Raw genomic sequence first — 25,902 nt, forward strand, 5'->3', positions numbered from 1 at the left:
ATTAAATATGCTGTTTTGCAGTTTTTTCATGGCAGATGAGGTGATCAGTCACCTTGTGGTTAATCTAGTAACTTCTGAGGTCTGTAAAGTAAATTGTCATTTGCTGAAACCATTTCAAAATGCTGTTGCTTTTGGTTGTACTGTAATAGCTATTCCTCAGGTGCTATTACAATAGTTGTTAATCACCAACTCCCCCGATGTAAATATACTTTAAGCAGGTTTCACCCATAAAACATCAGTTGGGCTGCTGAGTACAGCTCTCACTATATGAACAAGAGCTAAGGAAATCAGTAAACATGGACTAGACAACATCCGTATGTCCAACCAATATAATGTCTGTGAAATAGACATACAATTCTGATGCAAGACAGCAGATTTCCTAAAACACACAAAATGGTAAGTATTCTGTCTGGTCATTACACCATCACCTAGTCACTTCCCTTATGCTGATTTGGTCCAACCAGGATTTAAGACCACACCATATTCTGCTCTTGAAAACTATGCTGCTGCATCACCAATGGCAGCCACAAAAAAGAAAGTATAAACATTGATATTTATCTGATTCAGATTTTAGAAAAAAGAAAACTGAGCAGTGAGGGTAGTCTGAAATGTACATACTTTACATCAATGCAAACATTGCTGTGCAGACAAAACTAAAAGTAACAAATGTACAATAAATCTTCACTCTTAGCTGCACACTAATGAAGAGCCACAGTTAATACATATTAAATTACAGTATAATGGCTTTAACATCAAAAAAAATTTTATAAAAAGTAATACAAAATATAAAAAACTTTCAGGAAATATTTCCAAGTAATGTAAAGCTTGGTTAGAATGTGGAGTGACCCACACACAGCTGCCAGGTTCAGCACCTCTTCATTTTCATAGAGGTTTGCTGGTTTTAGTCCCTTGTAAATGTATACCTGAAAGTGTGAACACTGGGTGCTAGATGGAGGAGGTGCCACATGAGGTTCACGGAAGGGGCAATGCTGGTGGATGTAGGGTCAGGACATGCTTCGGGCACTGCTCTCTGGCTCCGGGGTACTGCTCTGTCGGTCCGAGGGAGGGGAGGTATAAAGGAAGTTGCAGCACACATAGAGAGGGAAGGTCAGCAGGCGACTGTCCAGGTTCATCACCACGTACTCCTGCCAAAAGGGGACAATATGAACAATGACAACTCAATTCTGTTAAATATAAAACATTCAAAAGATGCAAGAAGTTGCATGAAATTTCTGTAATAAAACTGGAAGTCAACATCAATACATTGATTTTCTTGTAGACCATTTAACATAGAAAGTTGTTCACAAAAGCATTTCCCTCAGGTAAAAACATTTGTATTTTATTATTCTGCAAAAAAAAAAAAAAAAAAAAAATTCTACTGTAAGTCCCCAGTTTAAGATTCAAGAGTTTGTCATGTGCACAGTAAACACTTCATTACACCGTACAATGAGATTCTTACTCTGTGAATCCTCTCAGCAGCCTATGACATAAATAAGGACATAAGGGGAAAAAAAACACAAGAAAAACAAGGAGAACAGAGCATACAGGGCATAAATCACAAATTTACAAAAATTGCTACTAGTGCAAGGTCACAAATTACTAAAATTACTATTAGTGCAAAAATCCAAGAAATGAGGTTATATACGTATAGAAAGTGTGCAGTGCGCAATGTAAACATGGAAGTCATACATGTGCAAAGTCCTGCAGAGGTAGATTGGGTCTATTCGCAGTTGGGGGGGGGGGGGGGGTGTATTTGCGTATGCAAGGTATGCGGAGGTAGTCTCTGGTCACTGATGATATTGGCGTTGTGGATGTGTATTGTGTGTAGGAGGGATTGGGGGTAGTTGACACCGCTCAGGCTCAGAGGGTGAACTGTGTCTGCCGTGATGGGTGAAGAGGCAGCGGATGGGTGTCATTCACAAGCCTGATGGCCTGTGGGTAAAAACTGTTTTTCAATCTTGAGGTTCTGGCTTTAACACTCCTGTAGCGTCTGTCTGATGGTAAGGGTACGAAAAGGCTGCGCTGGGGATGACTGTTGCCCTTGATGATGTTAATGGCTCTCCTAATGGTTCTGGCCTGGTATAGGCTCTCCAGTGATGGTAAGGATGTTCCAGTGATGGTTCGAGCAGCTTTCACCCCTCGCTGTAGCGCCTTACGATCTTGTACTGTGCAGCTTCCAAACCACACTGTGATAGAGCTGGTGAGGATGCTCTCGACTTCACACCTATAGAAGCTTCTGAGGATTCGTCTTGGCATGCCAAATTTCCTCAGCCTTCTCAAGCAATGCAGACGCTGACGTGATTTCTTGACCAGATGTGTTGTGAGACCAGGTGAGATCTTCAGTAATGTGAACACACCCAGGAATCTGAAGCTGCTCACCCTCTCCACCACTGTCTCACCAATATGCAGTGATGAGTGTTGCTCCCTCCTTCTCCGTGGATCTATTATCAATTCCTTTGTTTTGTTGACATTCAGCGAGAGATTGTTGTCGTGGCACCACTTCACTAGGTCAGCCACTTCCCTCCTGTATGCCAACTCATCGCCTCCCGTTATCAGTCCAATGACTGTCGTGTCATCAGCAAATTTGATGATGCTGGTGTTGTTCTGGGAGGCCACACAATCATAGGTGAAGAGTGTGTAGAGCATGGGGCTCAGCACGCAACCCTGCGGAGTTCCTGTGTTTATGGTTATTGACCTGGATGTGCGATTCCCATTTCTAACGGACTGGGGTCTGCCCATTAGAAAGTCCAGGAGCCAGTTGCAGAGGGTGGGTGGCACACCAAGATTGTGAAGCTTGTTGATGAGCTTCGAAGGTATTACTGTGTTGAAGCTGTAGTCACTAAACAGCATTCGAACATAGCTCTCCTTGTCTTCCAGGTGAGTGGGGGCAGTGTAGATTGTTGTGCTGATGGCATCTGTTCCATCTGTATGCGAACCGGAGAGGGTCAAGAGTGTCTGGAGTGATGGTCTGGATGTACCTAATGACAATTCTTTCGAAGCACTTCATCACTATTGGAGTCAGAGCAACGGGTCGGTAGTCATTGAGGCAGGATGCTTTGTTGTTTTTTGGCAGCAGCAGGATAGTGGTCCTCTTTAAGCAGGTGGGAACTGAGGCTTGTGCAAGGGACAAATTGAATATATCCATAAAGACATCAGCTAGCACCGATGAGCAGGCTCCAAGTGCACGTCCAGGGATGTTGTCTGGTCCGGCCGATTTCCGTGGGTTTGTTTTCCCAAAAGTCTTTGCCACTTCTGCAGATGTGACAGTGAATGGTGGGTTCTGTGTGTTCCCACCAGTCAGTTTAACACCCAGTGGTTCGTTGTTCAAGACCTCGAAACGGGCAAAGAATTCGTTGAGTTTGTCAGGTGTGATGCAGCTGTCAGTGATCTCAAACCTGCTTTTTGGGTGTTAGTGACCTTTTCAGTTAGTTTTGAGAAGTAATTTTGTCATTAATAGCACTAGTAGACAATTCAATTTAATTCAGTTTCCAAAGCTTCACCCAATGGGCCTACAGAAAATGATCATGATTAGGAAAGCAGAGCCTTAAATTTTCAGAACACCCTGCTCTAGCTGGCCAGGGTCCTTTACTGCGCCTTGTTGTATCTGATGGGTCATAAATAGAGTTGCCAAAGGACCCAGAGCACACAAAAGAGCACGAAAATCCCAACTTCAGGAACCTTTTTTACCCCCACAATTCCAAGACGTTTACCTCCAAGCCACCTTCAGTGCGTGCTTGTTTTTAAGCATCTTTTTACCTGGTCTTTCTCAAGTGTGAGCAGTTGATACCCAGTAGAGCGACTGCAGACCAGTTTTCCACTGGAGTCAAAGGAAGCCAGACGTAACCTGGAGAAAGAACAGAGGATGTTATGGGAAGTGTTCAAGGAAGACAGGAGGTAATCATCAGCTCAATGACTTGGCGCAACCTCAACATTTGTCTGTGAGACTTACCGGTAGGCTATGTGCCGCCGAGGCTGTAAGCTCACAGCACCCCCGCATGGCTGGCTCAGAGTATTTCTTTTGAAGACAATAAAACGGTTGGTGTAGGTCACCAGCAGGTCGAAACCAAAGTTGAAGCCTGTCCACCGCCAGCAGTACTAGAAAGAATCACTTTGTCAAGGACGTTTCTTGTTACACTATCACACCAACAGAACGACAATCATGTCGAGGTAAATCAAACTCACTGTCTTCTGTTCAAGCTTAATATTAAGATGTGTGTGTGTATATAATATATACACACACACACACAGGAATAATTTTGTTACACATTTTCCCTAAATGTTTCATGTGTGTTCATCATCGACACATGTGGCACCAACGTCATGACACAAAGACGGTGGTAATGTGGGCAGCAGGCACTCACATCTCCATCTTTGGCCAGTTTCCTGCCGCACCTCATACTGTTCAATTCAAACTCCTCCTTGTTGGCGTCCTGTGGCCTGAGGAGGTTTAAAATGATCTTAAAACATCCACACCGTAATATCTCTCAGTATACCTTTTCTAAGAAAACACACGTCTGTCACTACTCACCCAATGTCATTGTCATGCTCTGTCCTCAGCATGGCAAACCACTGGAGTTTATACACAGCAGAGAGCCACTCTAGGGGAAGCAAGAAACTGGGGTCAGAACAATAGTCACCACTGGTTAACGATCCAGTGCTAGGATCATGAGTGAATAACCTGTAACTACCCAAGATTCTTTAAACTCCTGCTTCTACAGGCCCATTACAATGCACTGTACCCCAATCTCCCAGCAATGTAGATGCTTACCAGGGGGCACGATATTGTCCCGCTCCAGAATGCGAGCAGAGGCCAGGTCATTTACTATGTACTGCAACCGCACGTGCCTGAAAACAGGTATGAAAGGGACCCCCTGCTCTGTGTTCAGGAAGGCCTGCTCCTCCCCGAGCTCTGAAGCAAAGGGCCGAAACACACCAGTAGGCAGGGTGAGACAGGATGGCAGAAACTTTTTATAAATTAGAAAAAGAGACATTCTGGCATTCTTGACATCCTATAAATACTGATCCCCAAAAAGCATAGATGCTTAAGTTTGAAACAGTGAAGCAGAGACAACTTTCACAAAATGCTTCAAGCAAAAAGAAAAACATAAAACTGTCTACAACTGAAACCAACTAAATTAAAAAAAAAAAAAAAATTAAAAAAAAAGCATAAATATTTTATGCCCAGTTTTTATCCAGTTTTGTGTGATCATAGGGACCTTAAATATTGTGGAAGGCTTACCGCTTCGGCGCTTGCAGATCCAAGCATCTGCATCAGCTAGAAGCTGTTTGATAGGACCGTCCCAGGACGGGTTGAGCTGAAGGAACATCCACTGTGGAGTGAGTTGGAGGGGACATAATCAATGCAGAGCATTAAAAAACTAATTTCACTTTTCCCAAAAGGTAAGCACACACATTTTAAATAAATTTGCCAAATTTTAATTTTTAAAAATGTGGCACAACTATGCTTTAAAAACATGGATTCCTCACAGCAACTCTGAAGAAACTGAAGATTATTTTCTTGCACATTCCTGCACCAGGAAATGTTTACCCATTTTCTCATAAAAAGGTTTTGAATTAGATTTTGTCCAACAATGACAAAATCTAATTCAAAACCAAGTACAAAATATTAGAACGACTCTGGTCACCTTTAAATCAAGGCTTAAGACCCACATGTTCAAAACCATTTCTATATGACATTTGCGTGCTCATTTTTTCCATATCCATTCCCTCTCATTTACAAGCAGGGGAAGCCACACCACATCCGGGGGGTCTGCTTGCCTTGTGTGGTATTTGACATCACCAGGGCTCATACCATGAGCTGAAAATTCAACTTTCTCATTTGTTTCTCGTAAGTTCAAAGGTCATTATGCAAATTTCGGTAAAAACTACGTCCTCATAAGTGCGAATAATATAAGTGCTCATTAAGCAAAGGAAGACTATATATCATTAGGAGAATGGCTTAGTGTTTAAAAGTATGAGAGTAAATTGTCAAGTGCTAACTCTGCGGGGTTCATGCCCAGGATATCCACCTTCTTCAGTGCTGTGTAGACATCCATCTCCACTTGCATAACAAGGAGATCAGAGGACTGCACCAGCTGCTCCATCACCATCACACTGCCAAGACAGGTGGATAGAACCAGTCAGGTCACACAAAAATCAATATGCCACAGAGATTTCACAACTTAAAAGGATTCGGTTGTAAATTGTGAGCTGCAGTGCAGTTCTGTGCAAAGAACTATTTTTCCCCCTTCTCCTGTGGGTTCAATACACTCAAACTATAGGGTTACTCTTGACAAAATGTAACGTGGTAGGAAGATATGGAGGAGGAGGGCCAACAGATGATGACAAAAAAAAAAAAGAAATTGCTACCTCAGCTCCTTCATGAGGTCCACATTCTGGTGTGTCATCAGGTTATTAAGAAGCCACTCCTGGCACCTGGGGAAAAGGAAGGGGAAAAAAAAAAAAAAAAAAGATACACAAGGATCCCTCATTCTGCTGCAGTGCTTCTTCATGCAAAGAGTCTTTGCAGCAACCACATTTCTCAAATTCATATTTCACATCCTCATATTTTACAGCAAAACACTCTGCCTGCTCTCATCACACTCAGAAAACACAGGGTGCAAAACAGTTAATGAAAACAGACTGCAAACTGACTTTTTCGTGACAGAGTCCAGTCCATACAAGGTAGCTGAGGCATGGTAATTGCAGACAGTCTTAACACTGATAGTTTCCTTCATGGTCTCCCCACACTGCTGGATCAACCCATCCTGTAAACAGACCAACAAAGGGATCTAAAGTGTGGCATCAGGTGATGGAACAATCAATGGGTCACAGTGAGTCCTTCAGCAATAAAATCTACTAACTAGTAAGATCACCTTAACTTTCTAAATATTCTGGCTTCTTTTAAGGGGTCTTGCTGCAGACACTCGGAAAGGGTCAAAAGGTTACAAAGTATAGCCGTACTAAGGGTGGGTCATGAAGTAGGTGAGCCTTAGTAAAGCAATTCTATAAAAGGGTCATTTTTGTCCCCTTCTTCCTGTTAGAGTCTTTCAAAATTAAGAATTCACTGTATGTAGCATTTGGTTTAACTCAGTGAGACATAACCATAGTCATCCATACTATATTTTCACAAAACATCACAAATTGTTGAATTCTAACTATGCACTGACCAGCTGGAGCATGCAGGCAGCAGCCAGGATGCTGACAACTCTGCTGGGTTTGATCAGAACGTCATCCCGGTACAAAGACCCAAACGCCACCTGCAGAGCTGCAGAGAACACTTTTAATCTATGAATTTAAAAAATACCTTAAAATAGAAAAACGGTGATTTGCAGTTCTTCGTGGTCCCATTACCCTGAACATCCCCTCAGGCAAGTCTGACCTTCTGTGTCGATGTTCTGGTCTGGAATTTCCACCTCAATGCTTGTCATGCTGGATTCCTTCCATGAGCCACTGAACATGCTTGAGAAATACCCAGACTAGGAGTGGGGAAGGAGATGGACAAAGACGGAGAACGACAAAACAGAGTAAGAAAAGAGATGGTGCCAAACCTCTGGTATTCTGTTGGCACGCAAATGGAAGCTACAACAGAAAACGGTCAGTCTGTGATGCACTTCCACAAACGATTCACACATCCATGCACAACCAGGCTGAGGGCTGATCTGAAGTGTTTAGACCTGCACCCTCACAAAAAATGCATGTTTACCCAGCACATGTTCTTATCTACTTAGTACTGCCTGTTATATCCAGCTCCAGCATCCTCTGGTTTTAAATGTTTGACTTTGAATTGTTCACACTGTCACCCACCACTCCATGGACCAAGCAGTACAAATACTGCAAGCTTCACCTGGCATAAGTAAACCTTGTGCAGATTCCACTCCTGACCCAGAGCACAGATACGGATGTCGCTGTTCTCCCCGTTGAGGAAGAGGGTCTGATAGATGTACTTGGAGGTACTTTTCAACTTCTTTCTGTTGACATAAAAACACCAGACCAGAGGAATCGGGGGGAAAAAAGAATTCAATTTAATTAATAAAAACTACACAATTTTGCATCACAATATATACATTCAGTAAACACAGTCAATACAATAAACAACACAGATGACTTACACACACACACACACACACACACACACACACACACACACACACACACACGGTGGCCGAAGTCGCTTGTCCTGAGCAGGGCCGCGGCAAACTGGAGCCTAACCCGGCAACCCAGGGAGTAAGGCTGGAGGGGGAGGGGACACACCCAGGACTGGACGCCAGTCCGTCACAAGGCACCCCAAGCGGGACTCGAACCCCAGACCCGCCAGAGAGCAGAACGTGGCCAAGCCCGCTGCGCCACCGCACCCTCTCTAGATGACTTAGAAAAGACCACAATTACTTGCAAGACAGCATATTTTTTGTAGTAGATTATGAGGTAGTGAGTACAACAATCAACCCATCTAGATAGTCAGTTTTCCAGTTTTTTTAACTCTATGGTAACTGCTGGTGTGCAGAAATGGTCTTTACATTAGAGTACACTGCCAGCTTTAATAACGCTTACAAGGTATTTTGCGTGTGTGTGTGTGTGCGTAAGACAGACAGAGCACAAAGGTAATACACACACGTGTGCCTCACCTGCGTGGCGTGTTCAGCAGGCTGTCCTCCTCCTCTGTCTCGCTGTCACACTGGCACTCCGAGCTGCGCTTTCTCTTCCTGCACTTGCACCCGTGTCCCGGGGCCCCACAGGAGCTGTCCGCTGTCCCCTGAGGACTCCGAGGGGGCGAACGCAACCGACTGCCCAGGGAGCCCATTGCGCCTGCTGCTCGGAGAGGCACAAACACAGGTCACAGGTCATAGGTCATAGGTCATAGGTCACCACCAGTACAGCCCACTGGCCCACAATTAGCTTCACCGGCACCCAGCTGTACTGGAACCCAGCCACACAACTCAAGAGCGACAACATAGATATTCAACTAATCGATAAGTACAAAATGACATTTTCAAATATTCAGCACAGTGTTGTTCCCTCATCATGACGTATCGTATTCAAAAGTGCAGAAGAAAATACTTCATAGTAGTGGAGGCATTATTGCATTGTCTAATTGCCTGACAAAGAATTCTAGTTTGATAAATATAGTTCTAGTTATGCAAACAGGAAGTTCAGGAAAACAGTCACACTAGACTAGTCTAGACTATCATCAAATTGCATTAGAAAATGTGTGTGTGTGTGTACTTACAAACAAAGCAAATATTTCACTATTATTATATTATTATTATTATTATTATTATTATTAAGCCACAAAATGCACTGCTTCTCTTAATTTACAACGTAAATAAAACAATAACATTCAGGACAGTTATTTTAACATGGATTCCGTGACGTTTTATACACATATTCGATGATATGATAGCATTGGTTTTGCTAAGCCTAAATTAGCCTAGCCTGCTAGCATGGTGGTGCACAAAACAACGGCGCCAATGGCGGAAATATCCACATTCTGTACAAAGAGGACTCAACAAGAGGCGACATAACGAGGACAGAACCGAGCTAACACAAATAATTTACACTATCTCACCCCAGTTTTAAATCGGCTCCTAGTAAAGAACAATTGCAGAGAATCTGATGCTGGTTTAACACACGTAAACAATCGGGACGATACCACTGTGGACTCGACACGAGGGGTGTCCCATTCTGCCGCTATTGTCCACTTCCGTCACATTACCCAGTTAGCTTCTCGTTCTTAATTTTGAACGGCGGAAAAATCCTATACTCGGTTATTAGCTAAGTTTACAACATGCTTAAAAACTGAATAAGGTGCCTTATGTACTGCCCAACTGCATTTAAATACAAAACCTTAAATTTCTAACTTGAAGTGTTGCACTGTAAATTTCAAAGTTAAACGTCCCACTGTACTAAGAAGAGCCATTGCCGCAAGGCGGAAGTGGCTTCACTCGCTGCCTAATTGGCTAACGTAGAAGGGTGGAACCTAAAGTTGGCCAATGGCATTGCTGTATTTGCTGTATTGGACCAATCGAAAATTGAGGAATTAAGCCATCATAATAACGGAGATTTGGGGTTGTAGCGGAGTTAGACTCGTACGCGTACCTTCCAAACTGGGTGTTCCATATGTCTTTTTTAACATTCTTTAAAACAATTAAGACAAGAGATGAGAAAAGAGATGTAGATTGATTGTACATCACTTTGGAGAAAAGCGTCTGCTAAATTAATACATGTAAATATATTGTTAAATTTATTTTTACCTTTTTCTTTCCTCCAAACGTTTTCAGATAGCGGGGATGCAGCTTGGACATCATTCCAATAGTCCAATTATTTTGTGTCTCCCTCACTCAAAAAGGAGGAAATTCATGGACAAAGAAAACCCTTAAACTGATTCTTGCTGAAATGCATGACTTTTCATGGCTCAAAATAATTTGAGTTTAAAATGTTATTTTTTTGTAATTTGCATTTATAGCAGCATGTGGCACAGTGGTTAGAGAGATTGCCTTATATTTGAAGGACCCAGATTTAATACCACCTGCTGCTGTTGTACTCTTGAGGAAGGTACCTTCGAATTGCTGCAGTTGAAGTTACCTCACTGTATAAATGGGTAAATCAGTTTGTGCAGAAAAGCATTACATACATGCATTAAATCGCCTCATTTAAGTAACGCTTTTTTTTCAAAGCATTTAACCATTTTTACAGGTTTTTAAAGAGGTGGGATGCAAACGTAGGTCCTCAAAGTCCAAACCTGCCACCCCGTTGCCAGCCACCTGCTACCCCTGCCAGCTTTGCTGTATAGTGCCCTTGCAAGAAAACTTATTTTTAGTTCAATTTTTAAAGAGAGACTCTTTTGTTTGCACTATAACAAAGAGGGGAAGAATGAAGATCTATAATACAGTATAGACATGTTCGGCAGAAACATGAAACTAAAGTGCTCAACAAGTTCAAATTAGACTCTTAGTGAAGCATGACCTCCTTTAAAGCAAATCCTTCCTTGTAAATAAGTAAGGCCAAGCTGTTAGCAGATGGCTCCAGTCCTGCGAGACCTAATGTAAAGTGTCATCACGTGTGGTCTATGGATTCATTAAATCGAATAATAAACCCTGAGGATAATAAAGGGTTTAGAGAAATATGAAGCAATAAGGTTCATTTAGTGATATTTTGAAAGGAATGTATATTGTTCATATTATTTTGGTTTGTTCTGGGTTTAAGTTATGTGGAAACTCTCTTGTCTTTTTACTATATTTATTTTCCATCCAGTCTATGGGAATAAATGAAATGCAAAGCATGAGAACATTGTGGATGACTTCAGCACACATTGCCATGCAAACAACTGATCTCATCTCAGCACCTGGATGAAGCAGACATTCACCTGACTGCCTGAACATTTGCCTATCAGTAACAGGCAGCACTTCTCAAAGAGCCTTTGAGTTTTTTACACACTACACAGTTATCGCTCAGGCAGGGCAGTTGCTTTTTATTTGCTTTCTTGGAACCAAGGCTATCTTCCCTGCTGTGTGTGCCCTCATGACCGTGCATAAGAGCTCAGAGACAACCTTTGCAGCAAGTTTTAAGATGATGAACAGTTTTCAAGTCATATGTCCAATTTTTACTGGCCCTACGACCACTTTTAATGATATATGAATAAGTCCCATATGTGAATCTGCGCCACTGTAACATTAAATGTATCTAGTGAAATAGCACCTGTCACCTTCAGTCATCTGACTTTCCTTTTCACTGCCTTAGAATTCAGCTTCAGACATCTATTTTATTTATGATTTACAGTTAATAGTACACACACACACACAATGTCTACAACCACTTGTCCCAGGTGGGATCGCGAAAAGCCGGAGCCTAACCCGGCAACATAGGGCGCTGGGATTGGGGGGGTTGACGCACCCTTGACAGGATGCCAGTCTGCCACAAGGTACCCCAAGCAGGACTCAAGCTCCAGACCTACCACGGAGCAGGCCCTAGAAAAACCAGCTGCACCACTGTGCCACCTCCCAGATAATAGTATTGTTTTTTTAATAGAAAAATTGTATTATTAATAAAATTCTCTCCAGTGAGCCTAGTGGGCAGGGGGGCAGATGTCAGGTCTTATACATGTCAAAACACATCATTCAGCATAAAAAAAAAATAGTTATAAAAGCCAAAGAACCATAGTTTACATAGCACATTTCTCTAAAGCAACTTACAATGTTGAGGTTTTTATTTTTAAACCCATTTATATAGCCAGGTAATTTTACTGGAGCAAATTAGGGTAAGTACCATGCTCAAGGGTAATACAGCCAGAGGTGGGGATCAAACCTACAACCTTTAGAGCCAATGGTAGCAGCTCTAACCACGGCAGTACCAGCTCTCTAGATCATTTAGCGTAATCTGTGTGAAAATGCCTTGTGTTAGGATTTCGAAAGCCCTGCCAGTCCCAAGTTTAAAACGTCAAAAGAGGTATGTAACAAGAAAATATGATGACATCGGGTCTGGTCAACATGGATAAAGGGCTACTTCAGGTCCACGCGCCCCGTGGGCTACACCAGGAAAACGGTGCGAGAAGAGATTCATTTTTTTAATACTAATTTCCCAACTTTATTTCTCTAGAACGGAAGCGACTCCACTTTTCGCCCCCTTTAGCAACGCCAGCCTCCCCGGCGCAGCGCCACCCGCAGCGGCGGGGGAATAAAGAAGAAGACAGAAGGGGGGAAAAAGCGGCTCTTCTGACAAAGGGGGCAGCGCGCGCCGATGAATGCGCGACAAAGGCGCTCTTTGAAGAGACACATAATGAGGCGACTGTCCCGCGAGTCCAGCTGCTATCATGTGGGGGGGGGACAATGGCACTGCGGCTGCCCACCAGCGCCCGTCATGTGATGGAAGCGGCGCTATATAAGAAGCGGCGTGGCTACAAGTCGCATATTGTGATTGTTGCTTCCCGCACAGCGCAGCTCGTTCCGCAGCCCGGCAGCCGACAGACATGAGACTGAGCCGCTCCGTCCTGCTCGTCTGCGCTCTTGCCGGACTCTACGGTACCGTATTACGCGTAGTACTGCATGCGTAACACGCGCGCACCCTGTTACGCATGCAATACCACGCGTATTTAGGAACAATCCTTACTTTTGCATGTGCAGCGCGCATACACGTGTGCATTCATTCTGAATGTATACTCAGTATACGTTACAATAATACAACAATATATTATATCAGTATAATACTGATATATTGTTGTATTGATTTTTAATATTTAATGTACATGGAAGCCGGTAGCTGGTTAGAGCTATTTGCGTTTGAACACAAAGATCGCAGGTTCGATTCCCATCTGCGGTTGTAGTCCCCTTCGAGCAAGGTACTGCTACAGTAAAAAGTAAAAGTGTCGGCTAAATTAGCCTATAATAATCTGCTCGTGCATAATTGCTTCTTTATGTTAAAGCGAAATTGTGTGCAGCAGTGATTTCTTGCGCGCAACCTGGACGCTACGTCGTACCTGCAGCCTCACCGACCGACCGACCGGTCCCGGTCCCGCCTGTGTATCTGACTTCGCGACGGAGCGTCATTTCTAAAGAGAATAAGGCGCTCGCGAACGAGTCCCATCGTGAAATGCGCGCATCCGCTCGCGCTCGGACGAAAAGTATTATTTCAGGCTGCGTTTTTCACATTCGGGGAGTCGGGTGTTGCAGATGTGGAAATAATTTGTCAGCTAAATGTACAAATTGGAAATTAGCGGGTTGAAGTGAAGTTGCTTTCCCTGGGAGGTTTAGGGAAAAGAGCGATGTGCCCTGAAATACCCCTATAAATACCCTTTATTGTGGAGCAGCGCGCGCCTCCGACATCGGCGACGGGACTGAGACCAGTTCCCTTATGAAGTGGTGGGAAAGGCAGCTTTGTGTGTAAAATATGTACATCTGAATTGTGTGTGAGAGGGGTGTTTCAATGTTGACTGAAGGATTTTCCAGTTATTTAATGTTCTTTTTTTTCACTGTCATTTTATTATAGATAATATATTTTTTATAATAATTATTATTTAAAGAACCATTATGATTAATATGTTTATGTTGTAATGAACATAATAATCGTAATAATTATTTATATAATAAGAAAAATGTATTATTACGTTTATAATTATTATTTCTTATTCGTTATTTATTAATTAATTTATTTATTATGTTGTTTTCCAGTACACGCAGCATCCTTGGTTTCAGATGAAAGTGATGAAGATTTTAATGAAAACGGTAATTTTTTTTTTTTTCTGCTTCATGTTTATTAACTGTTCAAGAACAGGCACCAAACGAACCTCAAAACAGGTGCATGTCTTTTTTTCTGTATTCCCATAAGAAACCCGGTGCAACATTAATAGTGATATTTATACATTTAAAAAGCATTCAAGTTAAAATTAAAAAAAAAAAAAGTGATTCTTTGTTTTTTGGTGTCTTGAAATGACATCAGCCACATCCTCGGTGCATTTTCTGTCAGGAGAATGAAAAAGGTCTGAAATAACTGGTGAGAATAACTGACAGTTCAGACTTTTAACATCCCGAATAACGTGTGTCATAAAGAATGTGCTACAAGCAATACTTTCTTACTCAGAGAAAATATTTCTAATAACATCGCTGATCAAAAAAAATTTTAAAAATTATAAATGTTAGTTTTCTGGCCTCTTTGGAATACTTACAGTTTTATATGTATTATATATTTCCATGAAAATGTTCAGATATTTAGATTTAATTAAAATATTCACATACGTCATGATCTGCTGCAGGGTTTTAAAATGTGCCAGAAAACAAAATGCTTTTTTCTTTTTTGTGGCAGCAGTTTACCAAATAACAGTCATGAGAAATAAAAAGACAGTGTAAATATAACCTTGCAGGTACAAATGGTACTACACTTTTTCTTGCATGATTTAAAAGTGTGGGATGGGTTCTGACACAGGGCCTTAACCTTTCTCACTGTATTTCCAGTGGCGGATGTAGCAGAGCTCCAGAAAAGAGGTAAGCGGCGATCATATCCGCAGTAAATTTTTTTTTTTTATGTAAGTTGCTGCTTGTGATTTTCCCTACTGCTGTAGGTCAGTTCTCTACCATCGCCAGGCCTGATGCTGCACCGCAATTCAAGCATCATTTCTAACAGGCAGCCAGTGTCCCGCCTTATCTTAGCCCTACTTTGGCTACTTTGCCTACACATGGCGGGTTTTATCTTATAATGTTTCGGATAAGCTCTTCATTGTCGGTCTTGTCTGGAATTCAACTCCCCTTTTTCTGTTATTAGATCAGATGGAGATGGATGAAGCTGAAATGGCTGGTGAGTAGCTTCATTCTACAAATGTTTCTCTTGAGCTGAGCATGGTGTAGACGACAAACACCACGGGGCAGTTCAGCCCATCATACCGAGGATAAAGAGAGGTTACACTGGAAGGGTAACACTAAATCTACTTTGTGTTGACTTCACATATGCAGTCATTTATGAGATCACAGTGTAACTTCTTTTCGCTTTTCCGTATGTTCATTCGGAATGAATCCAGAGAGATGAAATTAGTAGGAAGGCGATCGGGAATCGTCGATATTCCGAGTTTTATGCGGCTACTCATGTGATGAACATTGGTTCACGTGGTGGAAAGAAGCAAACTAACTGCACTTTAAGAATCACACATCTGCATCCAAGTGTCTCTTTCTGCAAATGTAATGAACGCATTGTATTTTCTACGAGATGTTCGTCGCTTTGGAGAAAAGCGTCTGATAAATGAATACATGTAAATGTAAATGTTTCCAGGAACAAAAAACCTCTACAGAAACACATGCAGCTCCAGAGAAATACTTACTTCAATTTTTAAAAGAGGACCAGTGTACAAGTTCTGTTTATACACCGGTTACCTCTAGAGCTCAGGAGACCCTGATTGGCTTACAAACGTTGTAATGTATTTCCAACACAGTAATACGATCGATCATTAATTAACCCTATTAATAATCGGAAGGTTTTATCTTGTCATGTAATAAATGTGCAGAACAAATTTGAAGTCCGGAAGACTTTTTTAAACATAAGGACTTGTCCAATTACTTACTTACTGTAACATTTTACTGTAAGGGAATGTTGTACTTAAGACTGCATTGGAATGAAACATTAGTTGTCAGTTATGCATATTGCAGTGCATGTTTATACTGTATATACAGACTGTGCGTACAGCAAAACACTAATGCTAAACCAGCAGACTACTGCAGATCTGCTGCTGGAAGGATGAAGGCAGTGACAGGTGTGTTTGTAGGCATGGACTGTGTAGCTGATGGATCAGGCATAGTGCCAGAGCAGGTTAAGTACATCGAAGGTTCCGGCTGTCGAGCCTGACTGTTTATTCCCTGTCTGCAGAGGATCAGAGGCTGGAGGACGAACACTACCTCGGTAATGTCACCTTTACTCTCGCTCTGCTCTTTCATATCCATCCTGTGTTAACCGCTGGTCCAGTGACTGTATCTTGTCTGGCTTTGCAGGTTTTAATCAGGGCTGTGGAGTCGGTACACAAAACCTCCCGCTCCAACTCCGACTCCACAGCACTTCCCAAATGTTGCACATTATTCTGCGGGTCGACTTATCCGGCGAATATTGGCCTAACCCTATATTAGACCTCTAACTTTTGGGGGTCGATTTATACGCCGGATCGACTTATATGCCGACACATATGGTACATTTAGTCGGAATCGGTACATTTTTACCGACTCCAACTCCAATAACCCAGTAATTGCTCCCAACCCCGACTCCACAGCACTGGTTTCAATACTGCTATACTCCACTTGGTAGCTGCTCCGACTGGGGGTTAAAAGTGTCTCTGAGGTTACCTCATGGGGGTTATAACTCTGAGTGTATTCTCGCATAACAGGACCCCCGCTGCGTGGTATAAACACAGGCAATTCGTTGTCCCGGAACAGCATTTTCCTTATAAGGTTTTTTTTTTTTAAATTAGTTTCATTAGCAGCACAGGGTCAGAGGCGTACAGGTAGAGACAGTACAGCGAGGAATCGGAAATATGACCACCTACAAAGAGCGAGCGCTCAGGATCAAAAAGTCACAATATATCACAGGTTCAGTCATTTTTAATAACTGCTACAAGTGTGTGCAGATGTTCCAGAAATCCTTTGAATTGTCACACACACACACGCACACACCATCTAAAACCGCTTGTCCCATATGGGGTCGCAGGGAGCCGGAGCCTAGCCCGGCAACACAGGGCGTGGGGCTGGGGGGGGGGACACCCAGGACAGGATGCCAGTCCATCGCAGGGCGCTCCAAGCGGGACTTGAACCCCAGACCCGCTGGAGAGCAGGACCTGCTCAAACCCACCACCACCACCACCTTTGAATTGTCATGCAAATCAAATGTTTATTTCTCAAGCGAAAGAAAAGTAAACACTTCAGCCATCCACATATTTAGGGGGAACTTCTGGTGTCCCTGTCAGCTGGACACTGTCACTTTTATCCCTTTTATGCTTAGCTCAAGTAAAACGATTACACTTCATACTGCATGCACACTTGTATGCGGCAAGGACCTTGATATCCCTAACATGGTACGGTAGTTATGTCTCCTTGCACAAAGATGTCAGCTAAACGAGTAAAATGTAAAAGAATATGTAAATATCCATTGATTATGCAAAATCCAACTTGTGCAGAAATACAAGAACCAGAGCCTCACACCGATCAGCCACAACAGTAAAACCATGGACAGGCGAAGGCTCTGGACAATGTCCTGCTGGGAAACCTTGGGTCCTGGCACTCGTGTGGATGTTCCTTTGACACGTACCACCTACCCAAAGACTGTTGCAGACCACGTACACCCCTTCATGGCAACGGTATTCCCTCATGGCAGTGGCCTTGTTCAGCAGGATAATGCGCCCTGCCACGCTGCAAAAATTGTTCGAAAGTTCAAGGTGTCGACTTGGCCTCCGAATCCCCCAGATCTCAATCCGATCGAGCGTCCGTGGGACGTGCTGGAAAAACGAGTCCGATCCACGGAGGCCCCATCGGACTTAAGGGATCTGCTGCTAACGTCTTGGCGCCAGACGCCACAGGACACCTTCAGAGGTCTTGTGGAGTCCGGGCCTCGACGGGTCAGAGCTGTTTCGGCGGCACGAGGGGACCCTACACAATATTAGGCAGGTGGTTTTAGTGTCGTGGCTGATGGGTGTATCTTTCACCGAAATGTCCTGCATGCTTTATATGTACAGCAGCTCCTGTGTTTCTGCAGGTTTAGACTGATGTGCTTGACCACCACGAGAGGGAAGTAAACACTCAGGCTTCTCCACCCCGGGCCTTGTTTACTGAAATTAAAAATCACGAGTAAGATGCAGATGATTGCAAAAGGTCCGAAGTGCAGCTAAATACAAATATCACCCCCCACCCCCCGAATTTGATACTGTCAAGCTTTTTGTTGTTGCTGTTTTTTTGTTTTCAAGTCTGCTGGCTGTGCTCAGCTGGTTGGCGGGGCAATATGGGAGCTCGGGGGGGTGGGGGCTTGGGGGGGTATTTTGTCTTTTCTCTCATAAACAGAGGGATTGTGGACGACAGGCTTTTGTTCTTGGGCAGGGCTGTACTCTGCCAGAGTTGGCCACGTTAGTAGGAAGCGGCATGTTCTAGAACGTGGCGAGCAGAGCACGTGGCCCTGGTGCCAAGAGGCCGCTGCCCCACCTGGCACCGCCGCTTTGGATGCAGAGGAGGGGCATGCGCCGTGTGATCCGTCGACTGTCTTTGTGCCTCCGGTATCGCCAACGTCGCGAATCATCGATTGAAGTGCTTTTTCAATTGGCCTTTTAATTGCGGGAGGGAAAATAGGGTTTATTTTCGGCTACGGAACCATAAGGTCACCGGCCGAAAGGGCACACGCGGGCACAAAAGCACAAGCGCGCATTCATGCACATGTACGGAAGCGCTCCTGTAACCTGAGATCCGAACCCGGCTACACGCTGCTGGGTGGCAAGAAAAAGTCCCGTCTAGAGAAGCTTAGACAATAAACTACAGCGCTTGTCTGGAGTACCACACCGGGGTAAATATTTCAAATCGAGGTACGGAATGACACCCTGTGGCATTTCATTCAACAGAAGCACCACAATTTAATCTCTCGATAAACAAAGATGACGATCAGACTGTATAATTTCACAACTGTGTAAAATATACACAATTGTAATTATAATGTAATATAATTGTGTATAATTTCACAGCTACGGTTGGCTGTACCTTCTTCTTTTTTCATCCCCCTCCTCAGTCCTTTAATGCTTCAGCCTGTTCTCCATTGACTGACAGTCTCTTTTATTCCGGGAAGTTTTTTTGCACCCATCTAAATACACACACACACACACACACACACACACACTGGCTGAAGCCGCTTGTCCCAAGTGGGGTCATGGAAAAGCAGAGCCTAACCTGGCAACACAAGGCGTGGGGCTGGAGGGGGAAGGGGCACACCCAGGGTGGGACGCCAGTCCATCACAGGGCACCCCAAGCGGGACTCGAACCCCAGACCGACCGGAGAGCGGGCCCTGGCCAAGCCCACTGCTTCACCACACCCCCCATCTAAAGACTGTAACGTAAATAATGCAACACGGATACTTACGCTGATGTTTTCTGTTGGCTCATTTATTTTGCCGTCTTCTTTTCCCACAGAGGAAGGTGGCGATGAAGAAACAGAGGGTAAGGTGTCTTGCGTGTCGTATTTGAGAGACAGCACAGACTCACTGGCCATAACGGTCACCGAGTACCTGAGAAATTGTCCACTTTATCCTGCTCCGATGTCAGTCTTTAAGACCAGAATAACTAATTTAGTACCGTATTCTCCTTTTTATTTCTCTTTTACTATTTGCATAGTCTTCATTCCATATTTATTTTAGTCTGGTTTTTAATTTTGATCTATCTTTTTCCGGCAGAGGAGCAGAATGAGGCTCAACAGGAAGCCGACAACGCTGGTAAGGGAGTTTTGCAAAGTGTGATGGGACGGTAGTGGCTTTGTCTCAAGGGATTAAAGGTGCTCCTAAAAACCTGAGTTGATGTGCTGGTCTTGTGTCTCCACAGAAGATGCCGGAGCCATGGATGCAGAGTCAGAGGGTAAGGAGTTAGGGGTCTGAAATATCCCCACCCCCATTCTTCCCAGAGTGCCGCCTCCTTGGCACACAGCGCTACAGCATGATTTTACCTGCACAGTGCTGTACTCTGAATGAAAGAAGAAATACCACAAATCAAAAAGTCTTAGGAGGAACACAATCCCAGGGAACTGGTGGCACAGCCAGTAGCACTGTTCTCTCACAGTGCCTGGGTGGTGTGAGAGGATATGGGTTCGATCCCTGCTCAGTCTGTGCGGAGTTTATATGTCCTCCCAGCGTTTGTGTGGGTTTCCTCTGGGTGCTCTGGTTTTCTCCCACAGTCCAAAGACATGCTGTTCAGTTTGCCTGTAGTGTGTGAGTGACAGGGAGAGTGTGTTCCACTGATGTATGGACGAGTGACCTAGTGTATCTAGCAGTGTAATTCACTGCAGTAAATAAGGTGTGTGGGCTGATAACACTACATAGTATCTGTTGGAAGTCACTTTGGACAAAAGTGTCTGCTAAATAAATAAACATAATGTAAGTAAGAAGTGTAAATTCAACCTGAGATGATAATTTGCTTCCGTTATTTCTTTATTTAGCTGGCACCTTTACCGAAGGTGGCCCACAGCTCCTTGAAAGCAGTAAGGAGAACGTAGCCCAGCATCCATACCATTTTCATGACAATAAATGACTAATATTCACTAATGAAAGTACTAACAAGGTTTTAAAATGAGCAAAAATATATATCTTTTGCCAGCTAATAAACAATTACAGTGTTAGGAACTTATAACAATATGGCCCCTTCTGTCTTCTCTATAGAATCAGAAATGGAAGAACTTCAAGAGAGTGAGTCATCAGTTTCCTTCATATCTCGTTGTCTCTGAAAGATTTCTTCCCGTCATCCATACATTGCCTTTATGGTTTGTTCGTCAGAGCCAGGAGAACTTTTACCCGTTTTCCCCATTACTGATGATGTCATTTATGTGCCAATCGAATGACATCATCCATCATCAGAGAAACTAACTGAGATTTGGAAGGTGTATAAAAAGGCTCATAATATTACAGTCCACTCTCACCTGCAGGGTATGTGCTGTAGTCTGGACTTTCGAACACTGGCTGGGCACATGTCAGCAATATTTTCAGCAGTATTTTAGGAACTTACAAGCTGCCACTGAATCATAACATTGTCAACTGGCAGTGGCTCCCAGCCTCAGCTTAATGCAGTCATGTGCTTTAGCGGGTGTTTTTCATCACAGCAGGTCCACATTATTCCACGGAGAATGGGTAACAGCTCTCCCGACTCTTGACCTCTTCTAAAAAGACAGAAAAAAATGTTCTTGGGCAAATCATCTGAGTGAAATCCACGGCAGCAGGTGTCCCAGGTGTACGTCACTAAGTAGTCTCAGTACAGCATTAGGAAATCAGCTACAACAGGTCATAGGTCAACCCAAGGCTGCTCTTGGACACTCAGGCTTTGTGCCGGGTGAGAGGCAAATATCAACCCCCTTCCATGCAGCCAGGTTTTGTACAAGGGCACAGTCGAGGTACCAGGTGTATAGCACTATGTATATCCATAGTATGTATACGTATATACTGGTGTATAAATACAGTGCTGCTTGAAAGTGTGTGAAGCCCCTTGTGTCCCTTAGTTTTACCACAAAACGGTTGTTTAATGAGAATCAGTGTTTCTCATGTGACACAACAGGCATGTAAAAACCAACTCCATATGTTGCTTTAGAGGAAATCGTGTGTGTAGTAGAAACACACAAGTAGTGCAGGTGTAAAAATAAGTGAAGCCCAAGTTGCACTGGTTCAACCAAGTAGGTAAGTAGAATCAGGGGTGTAAATCATAGTGATTTATTCATTTTATGAGTTTATTTTAATATTTAACATTTAGATTTTATAAGTTTATTTTAATATTTTATACAAGAACAATGACCATCCCGATTGGGTTCACATACTTTCAAGCAGCGCTGTATTTGAGGAGTTACCTTGGACTTGGATTGTCCTGTGATTTACCTGTTCCTTACTCTGCTAATTCCTACTGCCTCATCAACAGTCTAGCTCAGATAGAGCCTGTTGGGACATGCAAAACCATGTCGAGTGGCTGTTTAGAATGGACTCACATGATTAACTCAAAAAAAAGCAGACAGCTGGTAGTGTAGTGGCAAGAATTACTGCCTTTGGCCCAAAAGGTTGTAGGTTTGATTCCCCCTTGGCTGTAGTACCCTTGAACCAGCCCCTGACCCTAAATTACTCTGGTGAAAATTACCCAGCTGTATAAATGGGTAAATAATTGTAAGTTGCTTTAGGGAAAAGCTAAATGAATTCATGTAAGAATTTCAACTATCAGCTTTTATAATGTTCTCTTCTTTTTTGCAGGTGTGAGACAGAAGCGAGGTAAGGGACAGTAGAGTATGTTGCTTTGTTTTAAACATGAGGAGCAATAAAGCAGCTTAGAACTCAAGAGACTGCAGCTATCGTGAAGTGGTTGGTTTAAAAAACATTTTTTCATAGTCTCGACATAAAATATTCTTGCTGTTTTTGTTTCAGTGAGTAGGGTTATCCCATTAACTGTAGCTCTGCCTTTGTCTTCAAAGAACATTTTAAAAGTCTTGTTGTTCTGGCTCAATGGTGGCATTTCGACAAGAAGCCTGGTGGTCTCATGAAAACACCACCTAAATTCTTAAATTACCTCTTATAATATTAACTACTACAATTAGATTTGAGTAGTTCAAATAGGAAATTATGAACTGGCCTTCAGTGGGTATCTGTGGCAGGTGTTCAATATTCCAACTGTTTTACTGTGAAATGTGACCACATGGTCTTAAACAATGTTGAAAATCTATATAAAAAAAGGTAAAGTTAAAATATATTTTTTCCTCCAGAGCACACTGAGGAAGAGGAAAGTGATGAGTTAGGTGGGTATCACTCTTAGCCTTTTATTCCATGCGATTCATTTATGATAAACCTGTTTCCATGTTTGTTGTTTCATTGTGAAATTTCTCAAGTTTCTTCACTTCCATCTACAAAGAAGTAGGAAGAAACAGCCAACTGCTATTTAAAATTTTGGAGGAATAATTTATTTACTGGAGAAAATAAAGGACAAGGGTCTTGGTCTTTGCACTTGCCAACTCATGCTGGCTTTGATTCCTACTGAACTATTAGGTAAATCATCTCAAAGGAAGGTCAGCTGCATGGAGGGGCAAAGGAGCTCAGAATGATAGCTGTTGAGAATTTGCGTTGGCTCAGCATCACCATTACACCTCATTTACTTGTTCATTACTCCAAATTTAACTATACCTCTGTCTCTCCCTCTCACACAGATGACTTCATTGAAGACCTAGCGAATGAAGAAGGTGACTGATTTCCTTCAACTTCTTGTGGTTGAACTCCAATGCTCAGCCATTGTAGTCTGGCTCTGCTGTTGAGTTGCGCATGACTTGAAAACCCCCGGGTGCATCAGGGGTTTTGTTTGAAGACATTTTTATAAGTCTGCCTCCAGTACACAAGGCCTTCCATAGGCTCCTCCAAGAGTGACTGGATCGATCCAAGATAGCTATCTTCGATGGTGACCCTTAATGACCTTTCCAAAACTCAACATCTCTCGTTGCCCCTAGTTTACACAATATATTTTCAAGACTCAGCATTTCAGTTTGTGGGAATTTCTCAACCACCCCTGAAAACAATATCCAATGGTTTTCCAGTGACTTTGAGGTACAACATGTATCTGTTCTTGCCAGTTTCAGTTCATTTTGATGGTTGATCTCAGTTCAGATGAGTTCAACACTCAGTGAACTACTACCAAAAACAGATTCCTCTGGTGGAAAAGAGATAATCTAACATTTGTGCATTGTTATTCTTTATTTAGCAGATGCCTTTGTCTTTCATTATCCTTCGCAGAAGACCCCCCCATAGAAATTGTTATGGTGTGCTATTTTTCAATAGCCTGTCACAAAATATGTATTTTTATACAGTCATGCACTGCTTAACGTTTTGCTTAACGACTGACCGCATATACAGTGGTGATCCCATAAGATTATAATGGAGCTAAGAAATTCTTGTTGACTAGCAACATCGTAGCCATCGTAACGTCGTAGCGCAACGTGTTACTCATTTGTTTGTGGTAGTGCTGGTATAAACAAACCTACTGCGCTGCCAGTCGTATAAAGGTATAGCACATACAATTATGTACAGTACATAATACTTGATAATGATAATAAACACTTATGTTACTGGTTTATGTATTTATTATACTGTACTTTTTGTCATTATTTTAGTGTACTCTTACTACTTATAAAAAAGTTTACTGTTAAACAGTATGCTGTGTTACACTGGCTGCAGCGTCATAAATCTTTTGTTCACTGCGTGTCTTGACTGCATCAAGGCTATACCATCTAGGTTTGTGTAAGTACAATCTATAATCGAGGCTATACCATCTAGGTGTGTATAAGTACAGTATATGATCGAGGCTATACCATCTAGGTGTGTGCAAGTACACTCTGTGATCGAGGCTATACCATTGAGGTTTGTATAATTACACTCTATGATGTTTACATGAAATCGCCTAACGACATATTTCTCAGAACGTATCCCCGTCGTTAAGCGACGCATGTCTGTATTTGTAAAATTTAAGGGCATTATTCCAGGAATAAGAACTCTAAGCCAGTTGTATTTCTCTTGCTAAATTTTTCTGTTCTTCCTTTGTCTTCCTCTTATGTCTCCCAGACGACATGAAGTAACTCAGCAAGTGAAAATGTCTGTGGGCAGAGGGGCACCCACACCGGACAAGGGAGAACACTGCCCTCGTCCACTGAGCCAAAATGCTGTTAACCAATAAAACACACTAATCTGTTAGCCACTGTTCCAAAACGACATTATTATGATCTTTTGTTAACCGATACTGACCTTTCCTAAATGTTTGGAATTTGTTATGCAAAACACAGCAACCAGATTTCACTACCAAATGTGATCTCACTCTAGTAATAGTCAACTGACACTATAAGAACATGCTGTAATCACAACTTCTGTATTTGTCTTTATGTTTCTATGTCTTTCTCACCACAAATCTGACCGTTGAAAGCTAAGAATGATGTCACTGCCTACCGGGGGGGGATTCTGTTTTTCAAACTAGTGCACAATATAAGAGCTCTACAGACAACGTTTTAGTCCTACTTGTCTGATGTGGTTTTCCAGTCCAGCACCTTGGACTTTAGTTAATCCTTTCCTTTATTTAAAGCCAAGACAGGCCTTGAACCCAGAAGGCATGCAGTGCTCCAACAACCAATAAAAAGACTTTGAGTGGACTTGATGGACTAAAGCCTGGCTAGCTGGAGCTCGCTTCCTTGTGCTTTATATTTATAATGTGCTGGCTGTGTGTGGAGGTGTAGGTAAGGGATAAGCATAACCCATGAAAAATTCCCTCAACTCATCCCCATAAAAACCAGTTTTTTCCTCATACTTGTACCTCTTTAAACTGTTGTAATTCACCGACAAAGAGAAGCTTTGAGTGTTTATAAATAGGGCTTGCATTTTCTTTTGACCATCCTTTATTCCATCATTTTGAAATATTAATAAATTCGCTACAATATTTATTCCTGAGGAATGTTTTTACAGGCAATTCTTAAGAGGCACAGTTAAGCCATGGGATATTCTGTGTTACCTGCACCCGCTGAAATGTTACTTGCGAAGGGGCTGAAAATAAGTCCAGCTGTGCCGAATGCAGGAAACTCAGTTTAGAGGTGATGCGGTGAGTTCTTCATACAGCTCCACAGGTTTGTCCTCAATGAGCAACCCAGCAGCAATTTACATTTATTCACTTAGCAGACACTTTTCTCCAAAGCAACTTCCAATGAACTCTGAACACC

The 25,902-nt window shown here is 42.7% G+C and overlaps 2 protein-coding genes across 3 annotated transcripts; one reads left to right on the forward strand and one right to left on the reverse strand.

Moving 5' to 3' along the window:
• Positions 1–324: 324 nt before the first annotated feature.
• Positions 325–9,777, reverse strand: gmcl1 (germ cell-less, spermatogenesis associated). The gene is made up of 15 exons (XM_018754420.2): positions 9,566–9,777; positions 8,625–8,808; positions 7,847–7,970; positions 7,382–7,478; positions 7,170–7,267; positions 6,655–6,767; positions 6,370–6,435; positions 6,030–6,114; positions 5,240–5,330; positions 4,769–4,909; positions 4,529–4,598; positions 4,362–4,437; positions 3,950–4,095; positions 3,757–3,844; positions 325–1,145 (listed from the first exon to the last, which is right to left on the reverse strand). Exons 2-15 carry the CDS (start codon positions 8,798–8,800, stop codon positions 1,005–1,007), a joined length of 1,512 nt encoding a protein of 503 aa, XP_018609936.2. The 5' UTR covers positions 8,801–8,808; positions 9,566–9,777; the 3' UTR covers positions 325–1,004.
• Positions 9,778–12,894: 3,117 nt separating this feature from the next.
• On the forward strand, positions 12,895–25,636 carry LOC108933778 (acidic leucine-rich nuclear phosphoprotein 32 family member A-like). Of its 2 annotated transcripts, XM_018751091.2 has the most exons (14): positions 12,895–13,013; positions 14,160–14,213; positions 14,940–14,969; positions 15,247–15,279; positions 16,339–16,371; positions 19,620–19,646; positions 19,880–19,918; positions 20,025–20,057; positions 20,635–20,676; positions 20,855–20,881; positions 22,418–22,435; positions 22,924–22,956; positions 23,362–23,394; positions 24,764–25,636. In XM_018751091.2, the coding sequence occupies exons 1-14, from the start codon at positions 12,962–12,964 to the stop codon at positions 24,775–24,777; spliced, it is 468 nt and encodes a 155-aa protein (XP_018606607.2). In that variant the 5' UTR covers positions 12,895–12,961; the 3' UTR covers positions 24,778–25,636. The 2 variants fall into 2 exon arrangements, with proteins under 2 accessions (XP_018606607.2, XP_018606617.2); XM_018751101.2 differs by lacking the exon at positions 20,635–20,676.
• The last annotated feature ends 266 nt before the right edge of the window (positions 25,637–25,902 follow it).

This window comes from Scleropages formosus, chromosome 6, assembly GCF_900964775.1.
Source record: "Scleropages formosus chromosome 6, fSclFor1.1, whole genome shotgun sequence".
Taxonomy (NCBI): Eukaryota; Metazoa; Chordata; class Actinopteri; order Osteoglossiformes; family Osteoglossidae; genus Scleropages; species Scleropages formosus.

Coding starts and splice junctions, on each gene's coding strand:
- gmcl1 (XM_018754420.2), bottom strand. CDS start 8,800: ATGGGCTCCCTGGGCAGTCGGTTGCGTTCGCCCCCTCGGAGTCCTCAG. Junction 6,768..7,169: donor CTGCCTGCATGCTCCAGCTG/GTCAGTGCATAG, acceptor GTCTGTTTACAG/GATGGGTTGATCCAGCAGTG. Junction 4,599..4,768: donor GGACAATATCGTGCCCCCTG/GTAAGCATCTAC, acceptor TGCTTCCCCTAG/AGTGGCTCTCTGCTGTGTAT.
- LOC108933778 (XM_018751091.2), top strand. CDS start 12,962: ATGAGACTGAGCCGCTCCGTCCTGCTCGTCTGCGCTCTTGCCGGACTC. Junction 16,372..19,619: donor GGAGGACGAACACTACCTCG/GTAATGTCACCT, acceptor CTTTTCCCACAG/AGGAAGGTGGCGATGAAGAA. Junction 19,647..19,879: donor TGGCGATGAAGAAACAGAGG/GTAAGGTGTCTT, acceptor TTTTTCCGGCAG/AGGAGCAGAATGAGGCTCAA.